At 40.6% G+C, this 16895-nt stretch overlaps 2 protein-coding genes across 3 annotated transcripts in view; both read left to right on the top strand.

Moving 5' to 3' along the window:
• The window catches only part of LOC106522754 (transient receptor potential cation channel subfamily V member 1), a 13538-nt gene extending 6346 nt beyond the window's left edge, over positions 1–7192 (top strand). The window contains exons 7-15 of the mRNA XM_014015903.1: positions 350–505; positions 596–691; positions 771–841; positions 2703–2868; positions 2931–2997; positions 3084–3409; positions 5537–5661; positions 6309–6415; positions 6489–7192. Coding sequence (XP_013871357.1) covers positions 350–505; positions 596–691; positions 771–841; positions 2703–2868; positions 2931–2997; positions 3084–3409; positions 5537–5661; positions 6309–6415; positions 6489–6568 — 1194 coding nt within the window. The 3' untranslated portion in view covers positions 6569–7192. The remainder of the gene's footprint in view (positions 1–349; positions 506–595; positions 692–770; positions 842–2702; positions 2869–2930; positions 2998–3083; positions 3410–5536; positions 5662–6308; positions 6416–6488) is intronic.
• Positions 7193–7221: 29 nt separating this feature from the next.
• On the top strand, positions 7222–16718 carry LOC106522756 (protein FAM222B). 2 transcript variants are annotated; one of them, XM_014015907.1, is made up of 3 exons: positions 7222–7400; positions 8884–9011; positions 11838–16718. In XM_014015907.1, the coding sequence occupies exons 2-3, from the start codon at positions 8930–8932 to the stop codon at positions 13838–13840; spliced, it is 2085 nt and encodes a 694-aa protein (XP_013871361.1). In that variant the 5' UTR covers positions 7222–7400; positions 8884–8929; the 3' UTR covers positions 13841–16718. The 2 variants fall into 2 exon arrangements, with proteins under 2 accessions (XP_013871361.1, XP_013871359.1); XM_014015905.1 differs by having other exon boundaries at positions 7222–7407.
• The last annotated feature ends 177 nt before the right edge of the window (positions 16719–16895 follow it).

The raw sequence follows: 16895 nt of genomic DNA, 5'->3' as shown, positions 1-16895 counted from the left end.
TGTCAATATGGACCAAAATCTCTGAGGAATGCTTCCAGCACCTTGTTGAATCTATGCCACGAAGAATTGAGGCAGTTCTGAAGGCAAAAGGGGGTCCAACTCGTCACTAGCGTGGTGTACCTAATAAAGTGGCCGGTGAGTGTAAAACAGCCTGGCCTAGCTGTGTTCTGCTTTAATAAATTATTATTTCAACCTTAAGTGTCAAAGTATTACATTGTAAATATGTCAATGTAATCAGTTACCTTGCATGTTGAATTGTCTGCTGTTTGACACTAATTTATGATCTCATAATGCATCACAGCATCTTATTTTCTTTAACTGAAGGATCTAAACTGTGTTCGTGTTTTAGAACCGTCCTGAGATGCTCCAGATCGAACCTCTGCGCAGCCTTCTTCGTGATAAATGGCAGAGATTTGCTTCCAAATTATTCCTCATGAATTTGGGGATTTATTTGATTTACCTGACCATCTTCACCACTGTGGCTTTCTACAGGAGGGACGGACAGGTAAGGCAGAGACGTGGATGTAATTACATAATCTATCCATAAACAATGTGTTACCATCTTTATGAGACTCCAAATCTTTTTTACCCACAGCCACCATTTCCGATAGAAACCCCTCCAGATGACCACCTCCGATGTGTCGGTGAGATCATCAGTCTCCTCGGAGCTGTCTGGTTTCTCTATAAGACGGTGAGACATTCAGCTAATAAATCACACATGAACAAGTTCAACTTCGTTGTGTTAATATGTCTGATTTTTGTATCTTTAGATTAAGATCTTCAAACGAAACCCTCCAAACATTAGAGCTCTGTTTACTGATGGATTCAGTGAAATTCTGTTGTAAGTTTTTATTCTGAAGATAAAAAAGGAAAAAAAAAGAAAAACTCACAGCTTAGATGCTTCTGGTCAGAAACGTCAATTAAATGTATTGAGACGAGACGAGACGAGATGAGATGAGACACAGCATGCCATGAGATGGCATGACAAGGACATGGCATGGGATGAGATTAGTTGACAGGACAAGATGAGAGTAGTAGCTGAAATGACATGATATGAGATGTGATTAGTTTGATAACATGACATGAGATTAGATGAGATAACTTCACATGAGATAAGATTAGTTGAGATACCATATCATAAGATGGTATGATATGGACATGACATGGAGTGAGATTAGTTGCGATGACCTGATTTGATATGCAATTAGTTGAGATGACATGAGATTTGTTGAGTTAACGTGACATGATATGAGATTAGTTGAGCTAACCTAATATGAGATGAGATTAGTTAAGATAACTTGACATAAGATGAGATTAGTTGAGATAACTTGACATGAGATGAGATTAGTTGAGCTAACTTGACATTAGGTGAGTTTAGTAGAGCTAACTTAGGTTAGTTGAGATAGCTTGACATGAGATGAGATTAGTTGGGATAAGTTGACATGAGGTGAGATTAGTTAAGCTAATTTGACATAAAATGAGATTAGTTGAGGTAACCTGACAGATGAGATTAGTTGAGATACCTTGACATGAGGTGAGAATAGTTGGAATAACTTGTCATGAGATGAGTTTATTAAAGCTGACTTGACATGAGATGAGATTTGTTGAGATACCTTGACATGAGATGAGTTTAGTAGAGATAACTTGACATAATATGAGTTTAGCAGAGATAATTTGACATGAGATGAGATTAGTTGAGATAACTTGACAAATGAGATTAGTTGAGATACCTTGACATAAGATGAATTTAGTAGAGATAACTTGACATGAGATGAAATTAGTTGAGTTAACTTGACATAAGGTGAGTTTAGTTGAACTTGACATGAGACGAGTTTAGTAAAGCTAACTTGACATGGGATGAGATTAGTTGAGATACCTTGACATAAGATGAGTTTAGTAGAGATAACTTGACATAAGATTAGATTAGTTGCGCTAACTTGACATGAGGTGAGATTAGTTGAATTAACTTGACATGAGATGACATTAGTTGTGATAACTTGACATAAGATGAGTTTAGTAGAGATAACGTGACATGAGATGACATTAGTTGAAATGATTGATGTGAGATTAGTTGAAATAACATGACAAGATGAGAAGACAGTTGACATAACGTGGCATGAGATGAGATTTGTTGACATGAAGTGATAAAAGTAGCAATGATTTGAGATGCAATTAGTTGAAATGAAATGACAAATCAACTAAGATGATGTGAAATGAGATTAGTAGGGATAACTTGACATGAGGTGATTAGTTGACATGACGAGATGAATTTAGTTGATATGACATGAAATGAAATGGCATGACATGCACAATTACATATCATGACACGGCATGACCATTTACTGGTAGCAGCAATAAAACCAATAGATAAAGCGTGATAACATAGAACTAAATAACTATTTATTGACTGGATTCATTTTTTTTGTCAGTTTTATAGCAAATTCTAAACAAAGAATATGAACGAGAAGGCATACAGAGACAGGTGTGGAGGCACACAAAACAAATTTGAGTCCGGCAGCTTAAAATGTAACAAAAAACTGAAAGTCGTTTCTTTGCCGAGTTGAGAACCAGGACTCTAAATGGTTAATTTGGGTCAACCATGTCTGTAGCAAAGGTTAAGCTGCTTTTACTAAGTTCTATGTCCCAACAACAAGTAACCTGGTGTAGTATTAGAGTTGAGATACAGCTATATCTGTTTTCAGTTTCCTGCAGGCAGTCCTCCTCCTGGTTGCTGCCTTGCTGTACTTCATTGGGCTGAGGGAATATGTCGGGCCCCTGGCCATCTCTCTGGCGCTGGCCTGGATCAATGTTCTGTATTACACAAGAGGATCCAGGCAGCTGGGGATTTACAACGTCATGATGCAAAGAGTAAGAGTCCAAGATGTTTGAGCGAAACTCTGATCTTGTTTACAGTTTTCTTTTCTCTTCAGATGATCCTGGGTGACCTCCTACACTTTCTGTGTGTCTACAGCATCTTGCATTTTGGATTTTCTGCTGGTAAAACTTCGATTTATAGATTCAGTCAACAAAATATAAAGTTTACAGCTTCCAACCTGAATTTTATTTTATTTTTTCACCTGCAGCTGTTGTTACTCTGATGGTTGACTCACCCGTGATTATGAAAAATGACACTGTGGCACAAGAATGGAGTCTGAACGTTCAAACGTTCACGTGCAGGAAGCCCAGTTACAGTGACATCCGTTTCACGATGCTGGAATTGTTCAAGTTCACGATCGGAATGGGAGATCTGGAATTTACCGACCACGTCCAGTACAAGGAAGTGTTTAACGTCCTGCTCATCTCGTACATCGCTCTCACCTACATCCTGATGCTCAACATGCTCATCGCTCTGATGGGCAACACGGTCCAAAAGATCTCTGAGCAAAGCGAGACCATCTGGAACCTGCAGGTAGGAACGCCTGCAGATTTGTCCTTTAGCTTGTCGCACTGCTTTCAAATCATAAAAAAATAAAGCTAATTATGTGGAAAAGGAAATTCACAAAATAACTGCATGAGAAAAACAAATGTTATACATTTGGGATTTTAGTGAAACGAGAAAACCAAACCCAGCTCATTTTTATGTTTTTTATAGACTTTTACTTTTAAATGTCTAAAAAAACCATAAAATCTTTGCAAACAAGCATCTTATTTCCTCAACTTTTTTTGGTCATACAGATTAAAAATCAACAATAAGTGGTTTTTTTTTTTTTTTTGTCTTTTATCACTCAGCATGTCTCTCTGCTGCAGGACTTTCACACATTTTAGCTACATTTAACCTCAAAGTTTTTTTTTTCTCTAAAACCTAAAATGAAGAATCCTTTTTATTTTTTGGTATCTCCTACATAAAACACAGTAAAACCATAAATTCACATGTATGACCATTAGAGTTCTTTGATGTTCAGGGTCCATTTGTGACTCAACTCATGTTTTTTTTAAACCCCCCACTGTTTGTTTAAGGCTCCTTCTGTCTGCCTCTCTCAAGTTTGCAGGGAGTGACAAACACACATTGAAAAAACAAACTTTTGGGTGTAGTAACATTTATTTAATTATTCTTTTAAATTTTACAAAAAAAAATCAAAATCTCTAAACCACTAGAATTTACTAAATAAACAATATGCATTATATTATATATCAATATTAATGTACAAAAAAAGTAAATGCTAATATTATTTTACCAGTAATGTTTAAGTGCTTTTTCTGGACAGCACATAAACAGTAACTTCTACTCTTCTGGGCTAAAACTGAAAGTGCATGCACACACAAAGGCTGCTGCTCCTCATTCCCTTGCTTCACTTTTCAAGGAGAGGACAAGACATGGTCAAAATAAAACATAAGTTGTCTGGTTTCTTTTGCTTGAATACATTTGTTGGTGTGCAATAGTTTGATGGCATAATGTGGGTAATATTTAGTTGTCAGGGAACAGGGAATGCATATTGTAGCATTCTGCTGTGTTTGGCTGTTTGTCATGTGACTGCAGTGGAGGATTATGGGTAGGATTCATGTTTGTTGTTGTTAAATCATTTTAGGGAATTGTTTAAAATTGTTCTTTCAGCATTTAGTCTGTTGTTACTCTAATTTGTGTGTTCATTATTTGTTAACTTGTGTTAAACTGTTCATCAGAAGTAACCATAAGTGAGAGTGGTAGGCCTAGTCATTAATAAGACCTGTGAGTTTCACTTTGTCTGTGTTGTTCATGAAGAAGAATCCAATAAAGGTTCTTCAAAACAACAACAACAACAACCACCACCACCCACCTGGTGGTGAAGTCTTGAACTACAACATGAGCTACACCTTTATCTGTAACTGTGAGATGTCATGCTACAATAGTGTGTTTGATGCATGTGCACTGTTATAAAAAACTTGTAAGATTTACTTTAAAAATCTTTCGTAAAAATTTGCACTATTGTTTGTTTGTTAAGTAAATTTAAATGCTACAAACTCATGTAATATTTACTCATCATTATCTAGTAAAATTTATTAAGAATATAGTTATAGATTTTTGAATAAATCAGGTAAATTTTACTTAATCTAATTGATCAAATTAAGTAAAATTTACCTGATTTATTCACAACTCTTTAACTCTATTCTTAATAACTTTTACTAGATAATGATGAGTAAATATTACATGAATTTGTAGCATTTAAATTTAGCTTAACAAACGATAGTGCAAATTGTTACAAGGATTTTTTTCTAGTAAATCTTACAAGTTATTTTTTCAGTGCAGGTTTGTAGTTACCATAAGTGACTGACATCACCTTCAACGTTTCAGATTTAACAGTTCTCTTTCCTTTTCTTGTTGTATTCAGTTTGGACAATAGCTGCATTTAAAATAATCAGTCTTTTCAGAAATGTTCTAGTTTCAAACCCAGCTGGTCGAGGCTGATGGTTCTGGTTCTGCTGGAGGTTTCTTCCTGTTCAAAGGGAGTTTTTCCCTCTCCACTGTCACCAATGTGCTGCTCAGGATGGAGGATCAAAATAAAAACAAAACTTGACATGCTTAAATCACTTTTGCAAACCGGTTGAATTATGTCCTCAGAGAGCCTTCACGATTTTGGACATGGAGCAGGACCTTCCCAGGTGTCTGAAGCGTAAGCTGCAGTCCAGAGGGTCGGAGATCATCTGCTTAGGAAAAACCCAGGACAGATGTCGAAGATTTGTTAGGTAGGAACAAAACAGTGTCCTCCTCCAAACCTGGTCCTGCAGGGCCACGATCCTGCATCTTTTTGACACGCCTGATGGAAACAAGCAGGCTTAACAGGCTTCTGCAGAATCTGAAACAGCTTAAAGATGCAGGATACCTGTCCTGCATCAGGAGATTCAGGATCCAGATAACACCGATTTGTGTCCAGTCCAGTCACACATAAAATAAGTCACTCATGTGACTTATTTTATCATCAGAACATAAACTATAAAATAATAAAAAAAAAATATTTTTTTAAATCTGGAGTTTTATTTTCCTAATGTTAAGAACCAGAAAGTGTTTTTGTTCCTCAGTTATATTGGTATCTCTTGAAACGTAAAACCTTAAAATATAAATTTTTATTTACATGATTGTATACATGATACTTAACAAAAAAAATCTAATTCCTGGTGTTTGAGGTGAAATTTAAATGTAAAAAATTAAAAACATTAGTGTTAGTTTTATTAAAGATTGTGCAAAGATCTCATGGAGACCCTTAAAAACAAAGGATTTGTTAAATAAAAACTGAGTTTTCTCCTCAGTATGTTCTGTATGAAGCTCTGTCACATGTTTTGTCTCGTGAAGCTTTTCCAAAGTGACACATGATCACTGACTCTTTTTTCTTCAGGGTGACTGAAAAGAATTGGAAAAAATGGAGGTCTGATGTTGGAGTAAAGCTGAATGAAGACCCTGTGAATCCTGTAATGGAAGGACAAGCTGAAGCTGAATCTCCTGGTAGGACTACAGTCCACACATTTAAAGTTTATTTCCACTAATGTTGTTAAGAAGTTGATGTTTAACCCTTTAGGGACTCCGTGGAACATAAATCAGCTTATGGAGAGGATTTGGAGTCGTCGACACCAACAGCAGCAAAACCACGTTCTCTAGCTCCAAATCTTTTTTTTTTTTTAATGGAAGCTTTTTTTTATTTCTTGAAATAACCTGTAATTAATGCTCTCTTAGAAAATGGAGGACAATCAAATCTCCACTACACTGCTAGTTTTCAAAATATTTTTTCACATATCTTATATATATTTATACAATTTATATTTTATTCATTTTATTTGTGCAACAATGAACATGATTAATGAACAAGTTTTCATCTGTTTGTTGCTGGATGTTAGTTTAATCTAAAAAAACTAAATAACATTGAAAAACACTAAGAACTAACAACACACAAAAGCTTAGAATAACACATAAACAAAATGAAAAATAAATCAAAATATTTTACAAACATTGATAATGGTCACAAGTTTGATTTTTTTAGTGATATGTTTATTTTTAATTTGGCATAAGTGTATAAAGTGTAAGTTTCCATAATGCATTTATTACATTTTTAGAAAATATCATTTGTTGACATATTTTAATGTTCCATACAAGACTCTTTATATTAAAATAACAAAGCAAAAATTTAACTTTGTGTGTGTGCTAAAATTGTACATATTTACGTTAGGTTTGATATACTGTTAAATAAACTGATTCGATGTTGTCAATAAAAATAAAATAAAATAACAATAATAAACACTGTTGACTTTTTGATCAGGCGCTCTGCTGGGTGCTGGGGTCCTTCCCTCTCTGCGCATGCTCAGTAAAATGTTGCTGCCGTAGCTAGACAGCAGCACGGAGGAGCAGCTAGACGGAGGATGGTTTCTTGTTTTTTTTTATTTAAGGCTGTCAGTAATATAACCTGACAAAATGAAGTTTCCCAACTCCTAGCTTGGTGAGGAGTAAGTATGATAATCTTTAAAAAAGGCGTCGCCGCTGTTTTTTCTGTCAATGAAAAGTTGAAGCTAAGCACTTGGCCTGGTCACAACAAGCACAAAGAAGCTGCTTATTGTGCTTGTTGACTCGAAGTAACCTTTCGGTCGATATACTTTTATCATTTTTGATTTAATTTGATCGAATATCGTCACATTGTTTATGCTTAAGAATGGGAGTAGGCTAAACTGAATTTAATAGATCGACATCAGTGTTAGCTAGCTATTTGAATCTACAACATTAATCCTGTGTATAATAATGTGGCTAACGTTGGTTAGCTGTTCTCAATGATAACTCAGGCTATTTAAACGTGTTCAGGGATTAAAGCGAAGGTTTTACAGAGAATGACGTCATGAATGATTGATGGCCTTCTGCTCAAAATGTCGCATTATAAATCTGTCAGATCCCAGAGGGAAATTCACTAATAATCCAGTGGCATCTTATTATATGAAGTCCTTAACCTTAAATAATCACTTTAACCTTCATTTTTTTTATTCTCTCCATGCTGTAGTCACAGCTGGGAGGAGTTATAAGGCTTTTATGGATGAGTTGTTAGGACTTTCTGTTTCACATGGTGGTGTCGGCAGTCTGTCACGGAACACACTCCTTTGCCTGATGATCCTGCTTCACAGATGATGCTGGGTGTTGTCCAGTTTGGTCAGCAGCTTCTTCAGGGTCCTCCCCTCAGCTACAGTTCCTGCTGAGTCCAGCTCTATGCCCACAACAGAACACAACATTTAATTTTTTTCATTTTGACAACCGTCACTCCACTTCTTCCTCTCTGTGATTCAAATAACTGTTGTTTTATTGCTTAAGTGAAAGAAAATGGAAGAAAGGGGGCTTTGGATAAATGCCCACACACATTTTTCAGCTGAATCCAAAAAGCCTTTAATACGTTCAGCCATAAAGCTTTTACATGCGTCTCAGCACGGGAAGTGAATAAGTGATGAATCATAGTGTGCAAATGGGTGATGAATTATTGCAGTAGATTGCAGTGATTGGATGAATGAAACGTAAAAAAGGAGAGGCTCTTGCACATCTCTGGAAATATATTTTAAGCAGTTCCGTAAAGTGCTCTTTTAACAGAGCCGTATACATTTTGATTCAGACCCAGCGCTTCAGTTTTTATCTGAAACTAATTAAATTTGGGCATGAACTGCTGGGTTTGAATATGGAAGCTTGTTGGCTCGCATCCCGCCATCATGCTGCTTTATTTGTTACTTTGTTCTTGAAAAAAAAGGTTTTTATTATCTCCATGTTGGCTGTTTACTGACTACCGTGTGCACACAGAATGCTTTTACACAGTCATTTCAGTTTATTACAAGCTGCAATTTGCAAAAGGTCAGACTGAGCAGGATGTAAAAAATCTGTCAGAGGGAAGTCATTTCACACCACATGTGAGTGACTGTCTGCGGCTGATTCCTGCTTGCTCTGTTTGTTTCCAGTATGATGAGAGGAGCCTGTCCAATGCAGCAGTAGCGGTAAAGTGACATGCTGGCTTGTTTGCCAGCATCAGGTGACCCTACCTTCAGATTTCTTCCTCGCACGCAGATGAACACTGGACTTCAGAAATGTAAGTACTTGTAATCATCTGTTAGCAAAATATCTCATTAAGCACTGGATGTATTTTAAAGAAATTCACAAAGTAATCATTAGATCTACAACTAATTAACTTTGAATCGACTCATTTTAAGATGTCCACCACAGCTAATTGATCTTAGTAAACAAAAATGGGTTTAACTTGATCATTTTTACTAATAGAGCTCAGACAGTGGCTGTGTCTTAATTCTTGGGTTGCAGCTGACATTGGCTGCTTACGTCACTGCCCCACGCCGTAGGCTGTCCTGATTCGTAGGTGCCTACTCATGCAGCCGACAAATGCAGCTGACAAAACCCTGAAAACATTGGCTGCATCTGAGTATCCTACGCAGCCGACTGTGTTCCACAACTCAGAGTCGTCAATTAAACAGAAAAACAAAAACAACAAAGGTTTTATTTTAATTTTACGTTAAGAGTTTATTTATTTATTTATTTCCATATGACTTAGTTTGGAAATTTATCACTGACTGAAGAATGTAAGTTAAGCAACTTAGCTGCAGAAAGTTTAGTTACAATAAGATATTAAAGCGATCCATGATTAGTTGTAACATTAGACTTTGTTCGATAAACATATAACTGTAAAATAAAGACTGTAAAAATACTGTAGGCTGTTTAGTTTTGTAAATTTTTAAAAATATATTTTAACATGGACGGGCCATTTTATTTACACACAAAGCATTCTGAGTAAATGATGACGTGGATAGGTCCTCGGTGAGAGGCTGCTAGCGAGCTATATCCACCCTGAAGGTTAATCTTGGACAATATCTGATGATCGACTCTTTTAAATGAAACCAGAGAGCGTTGACAGAGAGGAGAAGGTAGAAATGACTCAGCCTGTAACTGAAAATATGGATGGAGGACAACAGAGCTGCTTCATGGAAGAAGAACCTTAGCTTAGCATTTTTATTAAAAAGCACTTTAAACAGCACAAGGACAACCAAAGTGCTGTACAATAGACAGACACAACAGGACAAAGCCAAAATACAGTCAGAATACAGAATACTAATGTAGTATTACATCTAGGGTTGGGTGATAAATTGATTTAATCGATTAATTCGAATTTGCCATTTCTAAAGATTTTATTTTGGGAAAATCGAGATTTTTTTCCCCACACCACCAGTGCACTCTTTGGGGCTTCTGTAGTTCAGAGGTCACCCCACCTGTCCCTCAAGACACTTGGTACACAACATGACAATACAGCAGCTAGCAAAGAGGACCTACTTCTCAACAAAGGCACCTTTTCTTCAGTTTTCTGGAACTGGTTAGGTTTTGTAACCTCGGACTTGGAGTCCTAATGCATCTCAGTAATCCAGGTAAAAAATCAAAAAGAAAAAAATTGTAAAGGTATTCTGGACGGGTTCTTCTCTAATGAAACGTTTCGTCTCTCCTCCAAGAGACTTCTTCAGTCTGAGAGTTTCAGGCAAAATTCAGGCTTTTAAGCACTGCCTCCATGTGACTGATACTCACATCACATGGCTATCGTTGACACCTAATTAACACCTATTGTTAACGGGTTGGAGTGATACTGGCAATTGCAGCACAGTAGGAGGGGGACAACTGAAAACGGAGGCCTCTTGAACAGTGGCTGCTTTGTTTCCCCGATGTATAACTGGTCGCAGTCCTCCTGGCACTTAACAGCATATACAACATTGCTCTGTTTGTGCCGGGGCACCGGACCTTTGGGGTGAACCAGCCTTTGCCGTAATGTGTTTTGGGGTTTGAAAGCCACTGGGACATCATGTTTAGAAAATAAATGTCTCAGTTTCTCCAAAACACCCGTAACATACGGAATAACCACTGGTTTGGGTCTGGGTTTGGGGTCTTCATTTTCACCTGAAGGTTGCATGGAGTCCAGTCTGTGTTTCCTGTCTGCTTTCAGGAAAGCCCAGTCAGGATAACCACACTGCTCCAGGGCCTGTCGTGTGTGTGATTTCTCTTTCTSCCTGGCTCCTGGGTTTGTAGGGACACTGTCTGCTCTGRGGTACAGAGTCCTGATCACTCCTAACTTGTGTTCCAGTGGGTGGTGGGAGTCAAAACYCAAATATTGGTCTGTGTGGGTGGGCTTACGATACACGCCAGTTTCCAACCGTCCTCCATCCGAAACCGAGACATCGCAATCCAGGAACGCCAACCTGCCATTTTTTACATCCTCTCGTGTGAACTTTATATATTCATCCACAGAGGACTTGGAGCAACGAATACCTCACTGCAAACACTGTTTGAAGGCTCTTGCTACAAAAAGCAGGAGAACAACAAATTTGTTTTTGACACCTGAAACAGAGGCACTTCTTTAAGTGGGAAGTAAAATCGATTAAAATCGAATTTGGAATGAAAAAAAATTAGATTTTTGGGGGAGCATATCGCCCAGTCCTAATTACATCTGAATCAAATATGGAAGTTACATTCATGGATGAAACAACTGTTAGCCAGCCTGTAATCAGTTTGGTTCTTCAGATTTACTGTCCTCACATCTCAAACCACCGTTACTTTGGTTGAAAGAGTCCAAAGACTTTAAAGATCGTGGTTCTTTCATAGTGTCGACACTGTTTTGGGGGATTAAATAATTTACAACATTGATGTTGCATGACTGAGAGTCCAGCTCTGCATGTATTTATTCTTTGTCCTCCTCGTATCTCAATAACAACAAATCTTTCCTTCATAGCTTTTTAATGATAATTATCCTTTGAACCACTATCAAAATGGTTAGCTTCCTGTTTAACTAGCTTCTGGCCCAGTTTTGTGGAAACTATCTGTTGTATTGTATTGTGCCGTCTAATCTCTGACTCTGTCCACATTTAAGGGGAAACTACACAGAAGATGCGATCTGCCATCTATCCAACCCCAGCAGAGTTGGATGCCTATGCTAAGAAAGTTGCCAACAACCCTTTGACCATCCAGATCTTCCCCAACAGTGTCAAAGTTCCTCAGAGGAAGCACATCCGTCGCACAGTCAACGGGCTCGACACGTCCCTGTCCAGCCAGCGTCACAGTCCCTACGCTTCTCAGGTCACCACCAGAGGGGGCCTGCTGGCTGTCCTCCGTGCACCTATCAAGACTTTTGTCAAAGAATCACACAACAGTCGCACTCGGCAGCAACAAAAGTCAGCCATGAACCCTCAAAGCGGGCCGTACGCTGCTCAAAGCACTTTAAATCTTCCTCATGCTGCTCCTCACTTAGCCGGCCCCTCCCAGCCGGCCGCCCAGAAGCAGGGGATGGTCCACTCGCAGGCAATACAGCACCAGACTATGACTCAACCCATGGCTCTGCAGCACCATCACCCACATGCTTTACAGCAGAGGGGCATGGCCCACTCTGAAGCACTACAGCGGCAGCAGAGCATGACCCAGGTTCAGAGATTGGCTCACCCCCAGGCTCTGCAGAGGCAGCAGAGCCTGCCTCACAGCCAGGCCCTGCAGCAGCAGCAGGGTCAGTCTCTCAGCCAGGCCCTGCAGCAGCAGCAGGGTCAGTCTCACAGCCAGGCCCTGCAGCAGCAGCAGGGTCAGTCTCACAGCCAGGCCCTGCAGCAGCAGCAGGGTCAGTCCTGTGCGTCAGTCCTGCCACAGCAGCATCTTTCTCATGTGCAGACACTGAAGCACCCGACGGCTCCTCCACAAGCTGCACTGACTCAGCAGGGAGTGACTCAGGATTTGCGCCACCTGTCTGATGGGGGGCCACACCCCCAGGGGCTCGTCAGCTTGCAGGCTCTTCCCCACGCCGTGCCTACAGGCCCCGCCACTGTGTCCAGCAGCCTCCAGCAGCCCCCGACGGGACAGTACGGATCGCGGAAGCTGCCCGACGTGGACTCGCCTCCAAACGTAACAGTATCTACCTCCACCATACCGCTGTCCATGGCGGCCAGCCTGTACCAGAACCGTGTGGGTGACCTGAGCAGCATCGTGCAACAGATCAACCAGCTGTGCCAGGCTCGGGCCGGCATGGGCGCCACCTCGGTCTGCGAGGGCCAGATCGCGAACCCCAGCCCCATCAGCCGCAACCTGTTGATCAACGCCAGCTCTCGGGTGTCCTCTCAGCACTCGGGTCTGGGCAACGGCTCCAGCTGCCTCATGGGGGGGCATCCGGACAAAGCTGCCGCTCAGACCCCCGGCGGCACGCTCCACTCGCAGCCTGCTGCAGCCGCTCCTAACAGCGCGGCTGCCTTTCACGCAGACAGCGAGAAGGTGCAGCTGCAGCACCACTTACACCAACAGAAACAACAACAGCTGCAGCAGCTGCAGCAGCTGCAGCAGCAACGCTCCTGGGCTCAGCATCAACTGGCCCACATGCAGCAGCCCCCCGAAGGAGTCCACCCCTGCAAAAACCCAAGGATGGAGCCTCCCATTGAGTGTGCGTTTCCATCTCAAAACCTCAGCTATGCCCACAAGCTCCCCAACGCCGCCCAGGGCTTCCCTCTGAAACATCCCACTGAGAAGACCCACCCGTCCCCCACTGTGACCTGCCCCGCAGCATCGTATGCTAACGGGCACTACATGCAGCCCCCATGGAGCGGCATCCCCACCACCGCTGGGAACAATGGAAATGTTCAGGACCTCCCGGCGGCCTACCAGGGAGGCCAGGCCGCCTCCACAAATCGCATCCCGGGGGCAAAATACCGGCCGGGGAAAGAAGGACCCCCCGGCCAGTCGAAGCTGATGCAGCGGGTGGATTTCTTAAACGAGGACTTCCACCTGCCCAGCTTACAGGATCAGAACCTGGATATGATCCAAAAGATGCACAGGTCTGCTATGGGCCAGGTTAAGGAGCCCGGCAGCAGTGGGAGTGTCCACCACCCAGGCTACCATTAAAACCTGTTTATTCCTCATTTGTCTTCTTGATTAGCACTTTCAGTTTCTGTTGTGTTCTTTCAGCGATCAGGTAGATGTTATTGCTTCAGAGCTGGATTGGACCCGGTGATGGATTGATCTGTGCACCTCTCGGTCCAGCTCCTCCCTGAACAAGAGGTTTTTGTTTTTTAAAGGAAAGGAACGAGCTTCATTTGGAAAAACCCACAAGGCTGTGATGTTTTCTAGTATTCCTCAGGTCTGAAGCCACGCTGTACCTTTGTTTAAAAATGAAGGTTTTATTTCATTAGAATTTAATTCCCTTCATCACTGCTCCTGAATCTGTAGCTTTTATCGTGTTTGTCTCACGATTGTCACAATGCTTTCCTTCGGTTGACAACTTTTATCGGCACTTGTGGCCTTACAACCACCTGAAGGCAGACTTTATGGTGTCCTGGTGTTTCGTTGCAGTTCTAACCTCTGCAGGTTCTGACCCGTTTGAAGGTTACATATTTATGCAATGAGTCTCTGGAAGCTTCTGGACCGAGGAGCTGCTTGTTGCCGGGTCTGAGTGTGAGTCATCATCACATCGCCACATCTGAGAGTTTAGTTTTAAAAATTACCTCCTCTTTTTGTGGGGGGAGGTAATACTTCATGAATTGCTTTTAAAATAGACGTTTTATTCTATTTTCTGTTTCGTCGTCATCGATTTGTAGCTTGCCCTACTTGAATTGTGAGAAATTATTTGTAAATGTTTTAGCGTTCGGCACGAGGAGCAGAGACTCTTACTGGCCCGTATTTATAGTCAATGTGAACCGGAAGGCGTCCTGTTGTTGGAACGGTGTGTGTTTGTGTGCGAAAAGCAGGGAAAAGGCTTCATTTCCCGCCTCGCTCCCGACGAGTTTCATCACCACTTTTCTGCTGTAACACAAATGTGATGTGGACATTTTTTATTGTGGCTTTTTGTGACCTGTTTATCTGGCACCACTCAGTTTTATTTGTGGTATCTATAAAACATTTATTCCAGGACATTATTTCAAACATAACTAGCATGAATCGACCCGTCACCTTCGTTTATTCGTTTTTTTCCTTCAGGTTGATTTACTGTCCTCAGGCCTTCTGGGGGGAAAAAAGCCTTAAATGCCATGTTATATTCTACTCAATACTTATTTATACTGTGTAACTGAGCTTCTTAGTCAGGATTAATATGCCTTTATTGTGAGAGAGTGCTTACTCAAACTGTAGATGGGGGTTATTTGGATGAACGGATGATTTTGCCTTACATGGAATTATCACGGTAACGCCACTTATGCCCGTCGATAAATCACTCATCCTGTTGTCTGAAATGTTACGTCGAGGATTTAAGATGTTTTTAAAGAAAGTAAAAATCATAGCGTTTAGAATAATGAATAGGTATTTAGGTAGCAGTTCTTTTAAAATATTTATTTTCTTTTTTGGTTTACTTCATAAACAACCTGGTGTAGTTTTTAATTTATTTTATTTTCTGTGGAACTTTGCCTCCTGAAGCCATAGGTGTTCATGCAGGAAGTAGTTTTTTTTTAATAAAACGCAAGCTCTTTCAACTTCACCAGATAAACAGTACAGGTTAATAAAAGGGAGGAAGAACGGCAAAGTAAAATGTCATCTTCAAATTAAAGCAAGCACCTTTATTTTGGTGTTGGTGGCAGTTTATTTGTCTCGTCCCGCCTCTCGTTTTTAACGTGCCTGTCCCTGGAAGCTGCTGCTGAATCTAATCAACACACACTACCATGATTCGTGTGTCTTTAAATAATAATAATAATAATGAGGATGTATCATTGGAAAAAGGGTTGTATTTATTTGATGAACACGGGGCGAGTTTGTGTTCAGCCATATTGAGAGATTCTTCTGTAAATAACTGACCAGTATTCAAAGTGGGTGAGTGATTTAAAAAAACAACAAAACGTGACCCTCTGAGCCCGTTTGGGTTCCCCAACATCAGACAAGTGAAAACACTAAAGGAGTTGTGAACTGCCTCATTACAGTCAGGTTCTACAGTTTCATATGAAGTGCCTCCACTGGGCTTTAGTATGGAGAAGAGTGTGTGTGTGCACGCGTGTGTGTGTGTGTGTGTGTGTGTGTGTGTTAAGCTTGGGTACTTGCACACAGGTGTGCATGCTGACAAAAGGTCCACAAAGTGAATCTTTGATGTGGGGTGTCTGAGTAAGTGTGTGTGTGTTTGTGTGTGTTGGGTGGGGGGGACCAAGCTACTTAGTGTAACTACTGATACTGTGTCATGGGACTGAAGTCCTGAAGGTGTGCCACGACTCCCTGACACAATCGGGCTGCATCGACTGTTTGCTGCTGACTCACTGACCAAAGTGACCCGGCGCCCCCCCTGACCGCTGACACCCCCCCCACCCAAACTTGAACCAAACCTTCCAACAATAAGCAACAATCTGGTGATGGCGGTTAAAGGAAACCTTGTGAAGTAGGATGCAAATATGTGAACCAAGCGTTAAAAACAAATCTAGAGCGGGTGGTTCTGGTCCTCACAGCACACTTTTTTTTTAAATTTCAAAAAGTCTTTTTTAAATTTGGGGTTTGTGTTTCATGGTAGCACAGGAGGTCAGTTTGCACTGCAAGGATTTAATCTACTGAAGCACATCGTAGCCCATCGTTTAAAGGAACTGATGACATTATTTAAATGTATTTTTATTTGCCCGACGACTCGCTCTAGATTTGATTTTGCTCCGATGTAATTTGTCTCTGATTATAACGACTGTGTTCTGAACGGTGGTGGAGGGGTTTATTTCTCTACTGTCTGAAAATGTGATATTCCACTTTTGCCTAACCTTCAGGAATTAAAATGTCTTGCACAAACATTCCCCCTAACCAAAATAAAGTTTGCAAACACAGTGTTCACCTGTGGGTTTCTTTATTGTTTTCTGATAGTCAGCATGGCTCAAATACAAAAATACTAGGGGTGTAAGAAAATATTGATACACTGAAATATCGCGATATTTCATTTCCCGATACTGTATCGATATTCTAAAGCCCTGTATCGATTTTTTTATTAAGGTTTAAAATGTTAACTTTC

The sequence above is a fragment of the Austrofundulus limnaeus genome, unplaced genomic scaffold (genome assembly GCF_001266775.1).
Source record: "Austrofundulus limnaeus strain Quisiro unplaced genomic scaffold, Austrofundulus_limnaeus-1.0 Scaffold136, whole genome shotgun sequence".
Classification (NCBI taxonomy): Eukaryota; Metazoa; Chordata; class Actinopteri; order Cyprinodontiformes; family Rivulidae; genus Austrofundulus; species Austrofundulus limnaeus.
The sequence above is the reverse complement of the archived record's forward strand: the minus strand, read 5'-3'. Positions and strand labels throughout refer to the sequence as shown.